Below are 13,331 nucleotides of genomic sequence, written 5' to 3' on the forward strand. Positions count from 1 at the left end.
AGCGCAATACGTGGCCTTCATGCAAATGAAAATGACGAATTTTTATTCACAGTTTGTATCCACTTCTCTTTTATTTTTAAACGGTGGCACGCTATGCAAGAGGAGCATGGAGTATACGACTTCCATAATGTAATCCGCTTAGTGCAGCCTGGCGTCCACGTATAAAAAGCCGACGTCGAGTTGGCTTGATTGTGCAGTTTGGTGTTGACGCTGACGTTCAAACCATACACCTTGTTCGGATAACAACATGCAAACCAATCTCATGAAAAAACTCTCACCTAGTGGAGATGTAAGTTTGACTGAAAATTTATACGAAATCAAACGCTTTAAGTACAATCACAACATTTCATTTGCAGATAACATTGTACATTGCCCAAAGGGAATATGTGGACCATTATAAAAGCGTCGATCCCATTGGTGTGTCTCTTGTTACCTATTCAAATTGTATGGCAAATTATATTGATCACGGTGCTAACACTTTGGTTCTTACTTAGACGGAGTTGTCATGGTGCCCATTAGCAAAGCCCACGGCCATCGTCTTTTTGTTGAAATTCAGCTCCACTTTAGATATGCAAGTCTTTCGCCATTGAACATGTATCAGTTTCAATCAGCGTCTCATTTCAAATTACAGGGTGCAGAGGCGGAAGAATTTTCCAACATACCGTTCAAAAAAATGGTTGTCGTAGCATCGCAAGAGCTTTTCCCGTTGGGGAACGGACCAAATCAGATACCCCATGTCTTTACCAATTGGCAGGTATCACCGACATTCTCATCATTTTTTTAATTAGTTGCCCGATACATAAGCCTTTTTTATTCAACAGACGGCCTTGTGTAAGAAGATGGCCAACATGCAAGGCATTTGCCCGTTCAAATTAGAATTCCCACAAGGTTCACCACCGTCGCTGGTGGTGGCCGGCCCTGCAGGTGTATCAGGCGAGCCTTGGTGAAATAAACTATTCAAATCATACATCTCGCTAGATACCAACTCATTGATTTTACTTTCATCCCAATAGCGGCCTGACTTATCAAGTTGTTGCTTACTTTTGCACCGACCCGACTCTTCCGCTTGTCAAAAAGTACGTATCTAATATTTACACATAGATTTTTAAGACTAATAAAATTAACAAAGAATTCTCATTTTTTTTTATTGAGAAAAGAAACACGGTGGGATTTAACGTGCGTGTTACTCAGGAAACCCTACCAGTGCCTTTGCTTGAGCAGCTTTCCTTAGCGCCCAGCACTCGGCCAGCTACGCTGGTGCAACGGCAATTCCTTCTATCGCCCGGCAAAATGCAAATCGAGATGTGCCTCGATCGGGCCGTTGTTTATTACGGAGAGAAATTATCTATGCACGTGCAAATCACTAACAACAGCAGCCGGACGATTCGCAAAATCAAATGCAAATTGTATCAAGTGTCACAACTTTCATTCGCCTCGGGTGAACGCCGAGCGCCGTTGTATTGCATGGAAACGACAGAAGGATGTCCCATCCCACCAGGAGCAATACTTCAAAGAGTATAGAAAGAAGGAAACTAGCAATCATTTAAATTATTTATTTATTTTTAATTGTTATAAAAAATAGACATACACTTTGATTACGAAACTGCAACCTCATCGCACCAATGAAAACCTGGTCTTTGAAGCTTCAACAAATCGCGGCGACGTAGAAAGACTATCAGCCACAACTATATTTCCTTACACCGTAAGAAATGATTATGTTTTACGAATATGTTTTGTGAAGAAAGGAAATTTAATATTGAATAATGAAATACTTTACAGGATCCCAAGGAAGGTTTTGCCATTCTTGTTTCGTACGAAGCAAAGGTAAATATTTTATGCCGCGTTCAAAAGCAAGGCCTGCCGAGTATGAAATTATTATCATTTTTTGGAGGCATTTCGTCGGATCATTGTGTAGCACAAAGAATCTTTCGATTTACCTTTGAAGTGTATAAAAGAGACATTCTCGAATCGGCAAGCCCTGCGTTAACGATGGTTTTTACGAAAACAAACTAATTCATTCGTGGAACGAAACAGATCAAGGTGTACATGGGTGGCTCGCAATTCCAGTCGGTCCGATCGACTTTGGGAGAGGTTTCGGCACGCGTGCCGTTCTTTTTATTCCATCAAACACCAAGAGAAAACATCGAGCTGGAAGACTCTGCTGCAGCGGCAAACCCAGTTGCAAAACCACATCGGATGGTCAGGTAAAACAAACCGCATTTACTTTATACAACTTCAGTCGTCTTTTTAAATATGTATTAAAACGATGATTTCAATTGATGGCCTGTTTAGGCTGACATCAGTGGACAATGAAGTGCCAAAAGATCAACCCCTTCTCGTCGACTGGTAGCTCACGCGTTAACACGAAATACCTAACATATTTAATCTTTCCTTTACACGATACATCTAACGAATTTCATTTATAACTTTAATTCTAACGCATCGTTATGGCAGAGAATCTTGTAATCTATTTCTTCTTCTCCTTAATACAAAAATGTACCGGTTAACCGTCCCTCTTTTATTTTTTATTGTTTCCACGCGTTATTGGCAACATTTGTCCACACGATGTCGTCATCGTATAAGTCAACATCCGCAACAACCATAAATTATTATTTTTTTTTTCTGAGCAACAACATAAAGGATATTTTTTTGTTTATCAGAGTGTCTTAAAGTAAATCCTCTTAGAACTAACACTATCATCGCATAGGGACGAAACTGAATCTAAGCGGATCGAGAACAACATTTAACAGTTGAATAAAAAAAAAAAACGTAATTTCTAAGATGAAACAATATCGAGAGTTTTTATTACTACCTGCAGCGTAACCTGTAGCGATGTTCCTTTTAGAAATCAAAAGAATGAAGGCAGCTTGAAAGATTCATCACAGTCTAGCAGTTTTCTCGTTCATTCTATCTGCTAGGGGCTCCGTTTGCAAATTAGGCAAAATCCCAGTGCTTAGCTGAGATATTTAAATAGCATATGATATCGTTATGTTTTTCCCTTTTTTTTTTTTTTGAAATGAACAACGTTAAGCAACAAAACAAATATGTTTTTTTTGGATTGACGAACAGGAGCATAACTTTCATCTGTGAGCTCATTGTCCAAAACATAATTAAGTAAACCACCAAAAGACGAAGCATCTTCTCGATACATTTATCCATGATTTTATACACAATAGCGCTGGCGCTTGTATGAGCAATAACACTGTTACAACGGGGCCAGCCATTAAATCTCGCCTTATTGATTCATCAACGTATTTAAAAATCTAACAGCCAACTTCCAGGGAAAGTGAGAAATATCCACCGCTAGTCTACTGTTTGTAGTCTGAAGTGGGTTGGAGAAAAAAAAAACAAGCAAATGTGTGGGTGTGGTGTAGCTTATTATTTAAATTTGCAATTTAAAAGTTTTTTTTTTTAAGTTTTCAATCTAATATATGGTTTTATTTGGAATAAATGAAACAGTTTTGAAAGCAGCACGTCTCCCACCTACAGGTGCCGAAGTTAAAAGACCTAGATGGCAAGATTTGCAAGTTTCTCTTTCCCCATGTACTTGAGCTCGCGAACGAGGCAAGTAAACTTCGATTTTCTGTCCATTTTCAAACGGTAGTAGACATAGTGGAACGCTTTGACCTTTTCCCTTCGCTATACAACAATCTTGCATTTAAATATTTCAATTCAATACCATCAGAATTAGAATTTACGATGCGTCTCCCAGAAAGAAAATCGTATAAATTCTTCAAGCCGATCCATCACTTACATATCCCATCGCGTAGCAATCGCACAGCATCAATTCTCTTACGTAAAGGTGAGGCGAACTTGGAAAGTATTCAAAAAACAACTTTAAAAAAAACAAAAGCAAAGTTTTAATCCTCATAAAGTGAAGGTGAATTTAAACAGGGTTTCAAACTTGGTTTCGTCTTTGTGCTTGTCTACTTTTTTATCTTTCGTCTTCACCTGATTTTTTTTTTTTTTTTTTTTTTGCTGTTCGTCGACTTCCATCTTCCCCGAATAAGTGATAGTTTGGTTGAACGCGTTTCGCGAATTGCTCTCGACGCTTATCCTGATCGACAAGGTAGACGCCGTAATCCTTTTAAATTCTCTTCCGTTTTTTTTTTTTTGCTTAACAAGCAACGGTGGCGGTGCGCATCAAAAGGAAAGCTTTGAAACTGACACACGGCACATAAAACAAATTTTTAGAACTGGAAATAAAAAAAAAAAAACGATAATATTCCAGAGCTTCAGATCAAAATTCAAAATGATGATTGAAAATGTCTGAGTGAAAGTAAATGAGAATAATTCATTAAAATTCTTGTAAATCAAATGAACTTGTACGTACAATTCCTTAACAAGCAAAGTGATGTTAAAAACCGCATGCTTAAAATCATTACTTTTTTTTTTTATCAATCGTCACCAAGCAACATAAAAAAAAAATTTGCATTCGGTCGCGTGGTGTCACACAATGCCACAGATATACGAACGTATCACAGAAAATAGGATTCAAGGTTTGCAGCGTGTCATTTAAGACACGACTGATAAATTGGATTTCTTTTCAACGAATAGGCGAATGACAAGAATAAAAAAAAAAAAGAACCAACCCAAATCAAGAAAAGTAATAATAAAAAAAAAAATAGCATATCTGAAGAGCCAAGATAAAAAAAAGTAAAAGACGTTACCTTTAATCCAGTGCGTTTGTCGCAGGCAATTCGCCGATGCTTCATATAACGAAACTCGGTTGTAACTCGCATGGCCGACGTGTAGATATAAAGACGGGGAGGGTGCAAAAAAAAAAAACTGGAACATTGTTTCAAGGCTTCCCTTTTTTTTTTATGCGGCCATAAGACGAACACGGTCGGCAATCAAAGGGGATCTAGAAACAAAAGATTGCATTCAATATAGGGTATGACAAAAGAAATCATGTCAAAGAAAGCTGTCCTATGCATAAAAGGTATCATCATCATATCGACGTTGGCTAACATGAAAAGGAAACGGAACGTTGGCCTAAAAATCGAGGGATCGATTGATGCCGGCGCCGGGCATTCCCGGCAGCGTGATGAAAGAATGCCAAAGAAAAAAGACAAGTGAAGATGAAAGAGGGTATTTATCGCTCAGCAGTTATTCACTGCTCGCAGCACATAATACGAACACAAGACAAAAAGAGCTTGAAAAGAAGCCATTCATTTCCTAACTTTTAGATCTTTAGAGGCTGCTCATCAGAGGGGGGCGACATCAACAGTAGAAGATAATTAGACAACAATCCAAGTGGCAAAACGTAGCGGCTTAGGATGAAAAGAGCATCATCACCGTTTGGATATGAACGGGAAGTAGCTTCAATCGCGCCACGGAGTGGGGGGGGGGGGGTCTATCAATATTGAATTCAACATCTAAAACAATTCGCAAAGCAAATCAATATTGACAGAAAGTGCAAACGGGTCATATGATGAAACTTCGAAACTCATCAAAACACTATTTAGCCTAGCTGTACTCGTATTCTTTTGGAGGTTGGCATGAAACATTTTGGCCCATAATCAAAACAGTACCGTGACGCCTTCAGTTGGAGAAAACGGCCGGCCCTATGCAGTGTTAATCAATCAAACACTGAACTGCTTATAATTGACTTGTTCAGTCAGCCGGGCGACAAGACACACACACACAAAAAAAAAGTGGGCGTATCATCCGTCAGGACGAACGCCCACCCCCCCCCCCCCGCCCGCTCTGCCGTCTTCTTTATGTTCATTTTCTCCTCGCATGTTACTGACGTCGAACAGTTCTCGCTTGATTATAATGTGGATTTGGCCTATATAGGTCCCTCAAGACAATGGAGAAGTTCCCGTTTTTGTTGTGCTGACTGAGCACTGATGACAAGGTACCCCAAGGTTTCATACAGCTTTGCTAGAGCTTCTGGAACTGTGGGTTATTGAGGTCCACGCACGAGAGCGAAAGAGACGAAAGGGTCATTCATCATCACAAGACCGGCCAAAAAAAGGGAGAAAAAGAAATCGAACAATAGAGAATCCACGGACGGCACGGCGTCAAGACTGTAAAGATGGAAGATAAAAGATTGCCGGATGATTGCAAGACACCGTCATAAAAGAACACATCTAACATCTCGCATTTGTACTAGATGAAAAAAAAAAAAAGAAACAATTTTTTGCTTTATGATAAAGAGACTTGTACATGTGCCGTGCAGCTGTCACCGATTTTTGATTCAATTCAATCTCATTTGTTGCAATGGCAGAAAAAATGAATTTTGATTCGTACCACATGGCGAATTATCCTGTCAATAGTAATATTATTTTTTAAATATGAAATTATGAATGACGCGCTCCAGCTCAATCACAAAACAAAAAATTAGAAGAAATCTGTCACGCAATTTTGGTAGAGGGGCTGGAGTGTGCGATAGAGAGTCCATCAATGCAGTGAGTGAATAGCGGAAGGTGCCGTATCGAGATTAAAAGATAATCAAATTTTCGGGGCGTCGCTGTTTAGTATATATATATATATAGTAATCCTACGAAAACAGGCTACATGGATACAGAAAAAAAAATATTAAGACGTGCTATCCTTATTTCAATTTGAAGTGGACTGAAAAAAAAAAGGCATTTCATATCAGCATTATGCAAGTCCTCGTGTCATTAATCAGACACACCGATAATGATCCTACAGCCTTATCGCATACGAACACGTTGTTGAGCTCTTTCTAGCTCAACCCCTCTTCAAAAAAAAAAAACCCTTAAATTTGAAAACAGTTGGGGAAGCGGGCCTAAAAAAAGATATACTAATGCGCCTGCGCAAATTTCCCCTTTAAAAAAAAAAAACAAAACAAATCTGCCGCTCTATTCTTCTAACCTTCCGAGCTGGCTCACGAACTCGTGAAAAACTCCCAAGAGGTGTGTGTGTAGGTTACTTTCATTTATAACTTTGTGTTTTTAAAGGTATGTTTCTTCTTTTCCTTTTCCTGCCTTGCCTTTCTTTTTTTTTTTTTTTTTTTTACACAGTATGTGCATGCGTGGCGCGCGCTCACATGGCGAGCCGACACCCCTCACGCCGCAGTCCCCAAAGTCCAGCCAGTTCATCATCTCGTCGCTGACGGGAAGGACCGTATGAATATCGTTGTAGTTTTGTTGTCAACATTCTATACCAATGCAGGTGTTCGCAAAAACTCAAAAAGGATATCATTTTTCAAAAAAAAAAACCGGTCGGGCCCTTCCAAAGTATCTAATTCAAACAAAACAACAAAAAAAAATCTAAAAGCAAAATCAAGATTTGTTAAAAAAAAAAAAAAAAAAAAAAAAAAGGACATTAATCACTACGATAACAGTTCGGCCGATAAGCGTTAACCTTCAGTTTAGATAAGATGAACATAAATCAATCGGTTTCAAACAGTGAGACGGACCAGTGCTAGTGCAGGTGTTCCACGCGTTCGCCATATGCGGTCAGCAGTTTGCGGTTAACAATGCGCGAAAGAAAGTTGAACAAATATTGAAATATTGAATTTTCGGTTTGAGTTTGAAAAAGAAAAGAAAATAGTGAACGTTAGCGTCGCTGGTAATGGAAGGCCATATCAAATGGAATCAGAGCGTAACGGCAACGGTGTCGTCCATGTCGCCGACGTCCCTATTAGTGTGGTTGACATCGACTAGCAACACTTCCGTAGACAGTGTCGACGACGACAGCGACTCCAATGTGTACAATTGGTCGTTCATCATCGTGATGGTGTTTGTGGTTGCCGGCACTGTCGGCAACGTCCTTGTCTGCTTGGCCGTCTGGTTGGAGCGGCCACTTCAAAACGTCACCAATTGGTTCCTCGTTTCCTTGGCTTTTGCCGACCTCATCGTTAGCACCATCGTCATGCCTTTCGGCGCCACGGCCGGATTCCTAGGTAAATACGGCCGCCCATCTTTTTGTTTTTCTTAGATCAAAATGAGAAAGATCATGTGGAAACCACCCACCGCACTCTACTCGAATCAGATTGATGTCCATTATGATCTGATTACAGATTGATACAACCCTTATAAGATGTGTCGGGCGCTGAGTTGGCCCGAACTGGCCGAAAATCAGAAACACCGCACATTGCCAACAGCCCCTCCCACCCACCCAAAATGTGTACACTGTACATGGGGTGGACCATCTTGACTTGTAACCGTTTCAAAGCTTTCGGGATTTGAGTGCCAACAGCTCCAAGTGGCTCACAGGAATACCTAACAAAAGAAACAGAAAGAAAAGGGCCTTTTCTTTTTCTTTTGCCGTCGTACCGTCTTTGGGCTGCTGGCCAGCAAGAATGAGAATGAAAAAAAAAGCGGAGCTTTATGTTAACATGACAACGCCTTTGGGTATAGTATAGCAGCTAGTTACCATTCTCTAACAAACAAACAAAAAAAAAAAAAAGAGGGGGGAAAGATGAGACAAATTCATTAGCGAAGCCAACTACGAAGAGCTAAAAACAAAAAACGTTTTGACTGTGGCAAAGGCCGGCAGCTAAATCATTTCTCACGTCATGACTGACAGCAGTTTCTTCTCTGTCCAGTTGGACTAAAACATTTTTTTTTTTTTTTTAAATACTTGGTCGTCGTTCGTAGAAAATTTAAAAGTTTAATAATAAAAAAATGTTGATATTGCACATTTAGGATATTGGCCGTTGGGAGTGACTTGGTGCAACGTTTACGTCACTTGCGACGTACTGGCCTGTTCGGCTTCGATCCTGCACATGTGCTGCATCAGCCTGGGCCGCTACCTGGGCATTCGGAGTCCGTTGAGAGCCAGAGGATACGGCGGACGAGGTGGCGGCAGTAGCGTTTTCCTGGCTGGAGGCAGCTCCAAACGTTTGGTGGCCGTTCGGGTTGTCCTCGTTTGGCTGCTGGCCCTGCTCATCAGTTCGCCTATAAGCGCCCTGGGCCTGATTGACCCGTCCAATATCATGATCGGCGACCAGTGCGTCATCAACAACAGGGGATTCGCCTTTTTCGGATCCCTGGCCGCCTTCTACATCCCCATGATCATCATGGTCGTCTCCTACGCCCTAACGGTCCACCTGCTGCGCAACAAAGCCCGCCAACACCAACAGCAATTAATGCTCAGGGTCGGAGGCAGCGGCTCCGGTAATTACACGACGGCCGGACGTTTTGCTGGCAATAAACGCAGTTTTCATTCGGTCAATTTCAACGACAACGACGAACATAAAGCCGTCAACGAAGATGATGGGCCGTTGCAGCAGGAACGCGGCACTCAGACGCCCGTCAGCGTGTCGAGAGAACGACGGCGATTGATATGGAAGGAAAGGATCAGCTTTTCGCCTTCGTGTCAATGCTCTCTGGCCGCACGAACAGCGGCAGCCGATGATGAACAACCGATTCGAATAATCAAAGCCTCGGCATCGAGTAGCGCGGCCAGTCGTGGCCGCAAAATTGGCAGCACGACTCCATCGTCGATCGGGATCGCTCGTCTCGTCGTCGACGCCCAACATATCGAGCGCCGCAACGGTGGCCAACGAGCAGAAAGCCAGCAAAGTCCTCGGCGTCGTCTTTTTCACGTGAGTCTTTTCATTTTTGTTTTTGTTTCATGAATTTTCGATTGTGATAGAAAAGGTACGAACGAGAATGTGTGTTTTGAAAAAAATCAAGTGCCTCCATCACAGATACAGAAAACAAAATAGATAATTAAAAAAAAAAGAAAAGAAAAAGCGGATGTTGACGAGTTGTTCCCCATCAGAGGGCGGAGAGAGGCGTAACAATAATACGAGCAGCGTCTCGTTATCCATCACCTCCGTCCGTGTGCGTTGAGAAAAATGTAGACATTGGCACGCGTCCAACGACGGACGACACAAACCAAGGAAATAAACGAAACAAGCAAACAGAAGCAAAGAACAAACAAACACGACATAACATAACAGACAAATAGACGGGAAAAAAAAAAAAAAAATCTGAACGAAAAGAAAAAATAAAGGCAAAAACAAAACAAAGCTTGTTAGTAGTATGCCATCCGCCATTTTCGGTCCATCCCTTCCCGTTAGCAGTGATGTTATCAGAGGATAACGGAGCACACACGATACGGCTAATGGATGTAAAGAACGTAACTGATCCATAACGGTCATCATAAAGCGCAGTCAATGTGTCCACGAAATCAGGAGTGCCAAAGAACGAACTTAATCAACGGTATCCATTTACTATGGAAGAGGAAAAAAAAAGAAGTCTGTGCAATTTGTTTTTTTCCTTTTTTACGCTCGTAAAAAAAGGAACGATCCCCCAAAGGAGCGGCTTCAAATAATAAAGGACGAGTCTTGTACTATTGTGTAGTATTTTGGGAATTAAAAAAAGCAAGGAGGGGAGGGGTACTGCAAACTCATTTCATTTCCCTTTTCAATTTTCTCGTTTCGTCATTCCACCTTTTTTTTTTTTCATTTAGATATTCGGACAATTCGTACAAAAGACATGTTCGATAGAAAGCTAAGAGATTGATTTTTGACGTCATTAAAAGCTGATTCGTTTTGACTTGAGGGCAATGCGAACAGCTCCAAATACGAAGAGAATTTTTAAAAAAATGTTCCGCTGTTGCTTCGTCAGAATTGCTGGATTTTTGGAATTTAACGAACGGGAAACGAAAGAGCGTTGCGGAAATCAAAAGACTTCCCCAGGTTAGGAACGTGCTGTTGCATTGTAGGCCTCACAAACAACAGAGCTTCTTAACTTTCATTTTTTTTTTTTTGTCTCCTTTGCCACTTCAACTCGTACACGACAAAAAGCGTTTTTTGATCTGCTCAAACAATCAACAACATCAACAAGAGCACGATCAACAAACAAACGAAAGAAATCGAACAGCTTTTTTCGCCCTTTGATCTTTTTTGTTTATTTTCATTTCTGAAATTTTTCAAATGCGACAGATTCGTTCTGTGCTGGGCGCCGTTCTTCTTACTGAATTTATTAATGGCCGTGTGGCCGGCGTGCAGCGCCTACATCCCCGAACGATTGGTGGCCACGTGTTTATGGCTGGGCTACGTGTCGTCGACCATCAACCCGCTCATTTACACCGTTTTCAACCGGACATTTAAGCGCGTCTTCATCAGCCTTCTGAAATGCCAGTGCCGCAAGTCGCCGACGTCCATGTTGGCGGCCTCGGCCAGCGCAACGACCGTTGCCACCGTCCAGCATCGGTACAGTCGGTGTGCATCCGTCTTCGAGGGACTGGCCAATCAACAACAATCGGTCCTTCCTCCGTCAGCTAATCGTTATCGATAATTCAACTTGCATTCCAAATCAACATTTCACGCGTTTTCAACATTTTTGTTTGTTGTTGTTGTTGTTGTTATTATTCAATCTTGTTTATTGTTATACACTGCTATCCGTTTCACAGACCCATCTAAACGTAAATATAAATACGTAAAAAAAAAAAAAAAAAGAAATGTGCTCACGTTTCACGAATGTATCCTAATTGTATAGAACATGTTTCCCCGTACCATAACGGCGTTTGGCTCAGGATCGAAACACACAAAAAAAAAATGGAAGAAGAAATAAACAAATCACGCTCATTCACGTCTTGCCGCCGCCATCACCATTTTGTATTCACACACTCGTCAATGTGGCAAATAAACCTCGTATCTCCGTGATCCTTTTTTTTCTTTTTTTATTTATTTATTACGATTTATTTGTGTACTGTTTTTATTTGATAAGGAAACAACCGGGAAGCCGTAGCTTGTCAACAAAAATGAATTCGATATATAAAGATATATATCGAAAAAACGAGTGTTATTATTATTTTTTTTTTTTTCGGCAAATGAGTGAGTTGGTTACACTGCGCCGGGCAATCATCCGCTTTTTACATCTGCGTGGTTTCCGCTTCTCGATTGACCGTTTTCAATAAGAGTCCGATACACTACGGGCACGAAGCGCAGCAATCGGATCGATTTTGATCAGCCACTGTACTGCAGATTTTGCATCAAACAAGCATTGATTCATTCACAAACGTCAAGTCTTGTTTTTACTACGAAACGTAATCAACTGTTGCCAACGACAACGTCAAAAACAATTTACCTGCATATAACATCGCCGATTGCCGTTGTGTATTGCTTGAAAACATCGCAGATAGATCAATGGTGGGCCAAAAAAAAAAAAAAAAGCTCGACGAATCAGAAACAAGCGCACAGTTCCAATATTGACTAGATAAACAGGAAAAAATAAAAGAATATCAAACCGATGTTTTTCTTCTTAACTCTTAAAACGTTTTCCAGTCGGTCAGTTCTTCGAGATCTGAGCAAATCGCGAAAGAATACCAAAAAAAACAAAAACAAACCGGAGTGGAGGTATGCAAAGAGAAACTGGACAACAAGATGTATGATCGAACGCTCGTTTTATCATTCAACTTTGTACATAGTTTTTTTTTCTACTGAAACCGGTGCGTCTAAACAAACATAAACAAACGATTCCTCCCGTTTAGTCAACTCGATGTCGAAAGTTTGGGTTACAGGGGCGTCGTCGTCTTTTCTCCGACCGCGCCTTAAAATACTCGGCCATCATCGATCGGGCTGATGAACATCGCCAGGCCCGCCTCCCTTTCGTTGCTGTTCGGCACTAAACTAAATGTTTTTATTCGTTCTTTTTCTTTGATATTTTTTGGCCTACAGGCGAAGGCTGTGTGTGGTCGGACGAAACGTCAAAATGGTTTTTCTTCAGCTATTACTGGTCACAACCTGTTCATTAACGAGGGATGTCGGGATGATTGGAGTCCAATCACTCATCGTTTAGCGAGCCGAGTAAAGAAAAAAAAAAAAAAAAAAAAAAAAACGAGGGTAAACGACGACAACGGACGAGACCAGTAAATCAATCTCGGATACAACTCCTTGCGAGCCTACTATACTATACTCACCGAACAAGAAGAGGGCCAAAAGCGGAATAGGAAAGACGACAAACGGAAAAGAAACGATGATATATAGACGAATAAAGAAAAAGAGAGAAAAAAGGACTATTTTCTTCTTTTTTTTTTCAAGAAAGAACAGGAGAACGGCTAATCGCGCTAACAGCCCTAGAAAATACTCTTGTTTCGTTCTCTTCACTTTCATATTTGTCAAACTATGTGGCCTTTTTTTTTTCATTTACATCAGAAGCTTTCTATATGCGCTTCCCACAGGAAAAATTTCGACAAAACGACTGTCTTTAGGGGATACGCCCTAAGGATAGACAAATAAAACTCGCAGGCCGGATGATTAGCGAACTACTGACATTATGAAAGCGACTGAAACTACAGGGCCCCAATCCAACCGATCAAATAGATCTTGCTAGTTTTGTTTTGGAACGAAAACAAAATCATATTTCTGCTATCGTATTAACGAGGCTCTAACGTGGAAAAAG

The 13,331-nt window shown here is 40.9% G+C and overlaps 2 protein-coding genes across 2 annotated transcripts in view; both read left to right on the top strand.

Moving 5' to 3' along the window:
- The first annotated feature begins 144 nt into the window (after window positions 1-144).
- Window positions 145-13,331, top strand: part of LOC130700899 (phosrestin-2-like) — a 73,459-nt gene continuing 60,272 nt past the window's right edge. The window contains exons 1-10 of the mRNA XM_059497078.1: window positions 145-289; window positions 357-417; window positions 495-754; window positions 822-943; window positions 1,014-1,076; window positions 1,158-1,515; window positions 1,583-1,702; window positions 1,780-1,824; window positions 2,035-2,204; window positions 2,293-2,353. Of these exons, the coding sequence (XP_059353061.1) occupies window positions 248-289; window positions 357-417; window positions 495-754; window positions 822-943; window positions 1,014-1,076; window positions 1,158-1,515; window positions 1,583-1,702; window positions 1,780-1,824; window positions 2,035-2,204; window positions 2,293-2,350 (1,299 nt within the window). The 5' untranslated portion in view covers window positions 145-247 and the 3' untranslated portion in view covers window positions 2,351-2,353. The remainder of the gene's footprint in view (window positions 290-356; window positions 418-494; window positions 755-821; window positions 944-1,013; window positions 1,077-1,157; window positions 1,516-1,582; window positions 1,703-1,779; window positions 1,825-2,034; window positions 2,205-2,292; window positions 2,354-13,331) is intronic.
- On the top strand, window positions 7,110-11,581 carry LOC130700892 (5-hydroxytryptamine receptor 2C-like). Its single transcript, XM_057522880.2, is given in 4 exon segments — window positions 7,110-7,876; window positions 8,622-9,411; window positions 9,413-9,523; window positions 10,871-11,581. Coding segments are annotated over 4 exon segments (1,587 nt in total). The 5' UTR covers window positions 7,110-7,545; the 3' UTR covers window positions 11,226-11,581.

Source organism: Daphnia carinata, chromosome 9, assembly GCF_022539665.2.
Source record: "Daphnia carinata strain CSIRO-1 chromosome 9, CSIRO_AGI_Dcar_HiC_V3, whole genome shotgun sequence".
In the NCBI taxonomy this organism is placed as follows: domain Eukaryota; kingdom Metazoa; phylum Arthropoda; class Branchiopoda; order Diplostraca; family Daphniidae; genus Daphnia; species Daphnia carinata.